General features: G+C 40.4%; 1 protein-coding gene across 1 annotated transcript; it reads right to left on the bottom strand.

Annotated features, from left to right (window-relative positions):
* Positions 1-470: 470 nt before the first annotated feature.
* On the bottom strand, positions 471-3528 carry LOC310636967 (7-dehydrocholesterol reductase-like; the record flags this gene model as incomplete). Its single annotated transcript, XM_083357197.1, has 2 exons — positions 471-1065; positions 3394-3528. 2 exons carry the CDS (start codon positions 3526-3528, stop codon positions 601-603), a joined length of 600 nt encoding a protein of 199 aa, XP_083213323.1. The 3' UTR covers positions 471-600.
* Between the last annotated feature and the right edge of the window lie 148 nt (positions 3529-3676).

Raw genomic sequence — 3676 nt, 5'->3', positions numbered from 1 at the left:
AGAACTGTACAAAATATTCCAGAGGGTTGCATCAATGGTTTGTAAAAGGATATTATGAGATTGGCATCTCTATTTTCGATACCATGACTTATTATCCCTAACATGCTGTTGGCCTATTTTACATTGGATATACAGTGCGTCAAAACTTTCATTGAAGTGTTTATCACCACTCAAAAATCTTGTCAGTTTACCCAGTCATCATTTTCAAAATGTATGGATTTAGAGGGTGTTGAAGACTCCAGAAATTTCAATGCAAGTTCAATAATTGGAAAATCATCACATAGCAATATAAATAACTTTCTGGTCAGTTATAGATCACAATTTCCCTTTAGCCAGAATAGTAAAACTGAAATATGAATTACTGCACGGGTTTTTTTTTGGATTTGGGGTGGGGAGGAGGCAAAACAAATCAGTACAAAAAGAAACTTTAAAAAAACCAACACAGAAATAAGTTTATATGTGTATTTTATCTTATGTTAAATATGTTATTTTTAACATTAAGAAGTAAGCAAATCATTCACCATTATATGTGCCAAAAATACTGCCGATAAATATATCAAAACTTGTTTTTGCAAAATATTTTAAGTCTAAAATAAGCATTTAGAAAATCCCTGGAATGAGCCGGTAGGGTACTACATCAGTATATCTTTTCCAGTCTTTGCCATACTTGTTAGAGCATCGATGTTCATCTCTAATGCAGCGGTGGACCAGGAGAATAGTCATAAAAATTATGTAGAAATAAGGAAGAATATGATTAAAACCACAACACAGGCAGTATGCCAGGGAGCCCATCAAGTCTCCAGTATAGTTAAAATGGCGGGCCATACCCCAGAATCCTGAAATCAACAATTTACTGTAGTGTTTAGTTCCATCGGCTGATGTGTAGGCACATTCAATATATTTAGGTTTGTTGCCCCATATTTTACAGTTGCCATCAGTGCGACGGAAGAGATCTTTCTGATGATTGGTCATTCTGAAAATATAGTAGCCCACCAAACCCAGTAGAAGAATTCCAACCGCATAACTGGTAGTAAGCTGGACAGGATGATAGACCAAGTACAACCCCTGAGGTAAAAAAAAAAAGAATGGAAAAAAAATGTTAACATATTGTCAGATTTAGTCAGCACTCTTTATTTTCCTTTACATTATCTGGGTTCTTTCTTGATTAAGTGCTATCGCCTCAGTGCCAACTCTTAACAAAACATACGACTTTCTCCACAATATTTATCCTCATCCACAAAGCAATTCAAAGTGTTAATTTTAACCTTTAGGCCCCTATGTGTCTTCGGAACCCTAAAGGACCCTTCTCCCTTATGTACCCATCCAATCTTTATTATCTACCGGTAGGTAGTAAGTGTCTTTTCCAGGATCTCTAACCAAAGGAAATGAAGTGAAGTTCTATAAAGGGGAGGGTTTCCTCCCCCACTGTGGTGGCACTCCATTTATAGAATTTCTGCCCCAGAGAGGCTCAACTGGTATCTACAATATCATCCTTTTAGTGTTAGGTGAAGACCATTTTATTTTCCCAGGATTTTAACTGGCTTTTCAGTACCAGGCTTTTAGTTTATATGATGTTTTTATTTTGTATTTTGGTATTATCATACATGTTTTTAAGTTATATTTTTGTGTTTTTTTATTGTACACTGCCCAGAGAGTTTTGGCTATTTTAGTGGGGGGGGGGGGAAAGTACAGTTGCAATAATAAACAGATAGAGCAAAACCTCCATTCACAGCCAGAGCAAGGCCTCTGATTACTCCCCTCCCTTTGCCTTGGTCTCACAGCTGCTAAAGAACCCAAAGTTTAGGAAAGGAAATTTCAAACAGGCCACATCCCTGTGCTTAACTGTGTTTCACTAGCACACAGAAGTTTTTATGCTCATTCACAACCAAGTGAGATCACTAGGAACATGGCTGCCTAAATCCAAGACTGAAGCTGGAGGACTGGAAAATTAGATTGGCATCAGATTAACAGATCCCCTTCCTCTGAAATGGCTAACACAGAATCTCCACAATTTTCCTGCCATAATTCCCCTGGCCCATCACGACTGCAGTCCAAATAGCACTTGACTTACAACCACAATTGGGCCCAGAATTTGGCTTGTAAGATTTTGCAGTAGTTAAGCTAGATGCTCACTTGATCAGTTTGCTTAACAACAGCAATCCCAGTTCTCCCAATTGTGGTTTTAAGAGACCCGTTTGGGTCGTTAACTCTAAAGAGGGTGTAGGCAACTCCTTTTCACGTGTGGAAGGGAACTCCTGTGCTGAGCTAGAGAAGTGAAGCTCAGATATCAAAGGTTTGAACTTTGTTTCTCCAGCCCACTGCAGGACTTCCTCTCCCATCTGTGTACAGAAGGGAGCTGCTGCGCTGGGCAGGAGAAAGGAAACTTGGACCTTTGAGATCCAAGCTTCCTTTCTTGGGCCCACTCGGTGGTTCCCTTCCCCTGTGCGTGCTCAACCTTCAGGATCTTCTTTTCTCTGGCTGGCACAGAAACATCAGATTCACTAGCTTTCTGGCTAAAAAGCTAGCAAAACAGCAGGTTTCTGAAGGCAAGTAAGGCTGGAAAGAAGCCGGAGCTTTGGCACGGAAGCTTCTTTCCTCCAAATCATAAGTTACTTTTCCTGAGTCTGTTCTAACTTTGAACTGTCATTAAGTGACAGTTGAGAAGTATTTATTTATTTATATTTCACATTTCTAAACTGCTCAAAAACGACCTGTGTGTACATTCACATCTCTGCATCATTTTCCCCCTTCAGCCTATCCAGCAAAAGTGATCTGACCAATCATGTCAGTCTCTGGAACCCTGACTATGAGATCCTTTTCAACTCCTGTTATTGTATCCCAACTTCCAGCTATGAAACCAAAGTCCCAAAGGTGCTTTTTCAAAAGGCAACTGGACTTTCTTTGTTTTTCTTGAAGACGTTTCCTTTCTCAACCAAGAAGCTTCTTTAGTTCTGAAGAAACCTCTTGGATGAGAAGCGAAACGTCTTCAAGCAAAAACAAAGAAAGTCCAGTTGCCTTTTGAAAAAGCACCTCTGGGACAACCATGACCTGGATGACTGAGAATCTCCATAGACATATGAAGCCAAAGCCACTCTTGCTAGCCTGTGAACTTCCCCCACATTCACAACAATCATGTTGATCCTTTCCCACACCTATTTGGAACCCCATCCGACTGACCCATTACTCAACTTCAGGGCAGTTTTATTCTGTTTCAAGGGGCCTGCCTACTACTCTTCCTGTCTCTCACCCAGACTTGGATCATGCCTCTGTAATAACAAAATGCACCTTCTAATCACCAGTGACCACAGGTGACTTCACCAGCAATCTCCAATCTTTATCAGCCACGGCAATCCTGACCTGACAATTCATTGTCAACTCATAGCCATTGCTTACTTTATCTGCTAGCTTATCAGGTTCAGAATTGTGCCAAGTGCCTTTCTTCACAACAACACTACAAGTGCTCCATAAAATTGGATCAATCACATCTACTTTATGGCCCACTTTATGATCACAGTGTGCAGGCTCCATTATGGTTGTAAGAGAAGGACTACCTGTACCACTTCCACCTTCAATTCCAATCTGTTCTGCTCTCTTCAGTATCTTTCCCTATCTCTTATCACCTTTCAACCCACTCTTTTCTCACCGTCTCCACTCTCAGCTGGCTTCCTAAACAACC

Source organism: Vipera ursinii (genome assembly GCF_947247035.1).
Source record: "Vipera ursinii genome assembly, chromosome: 1".
Lineage (NCBI taxonomy): Eukaryota > Metazoa > Chordata > Lepidosauria > Squamata > Viperidae > Vipera > Vipera ursinii.
This window is presented reverse-complemented; position numbering and strand designations above follow the sequence as displayed.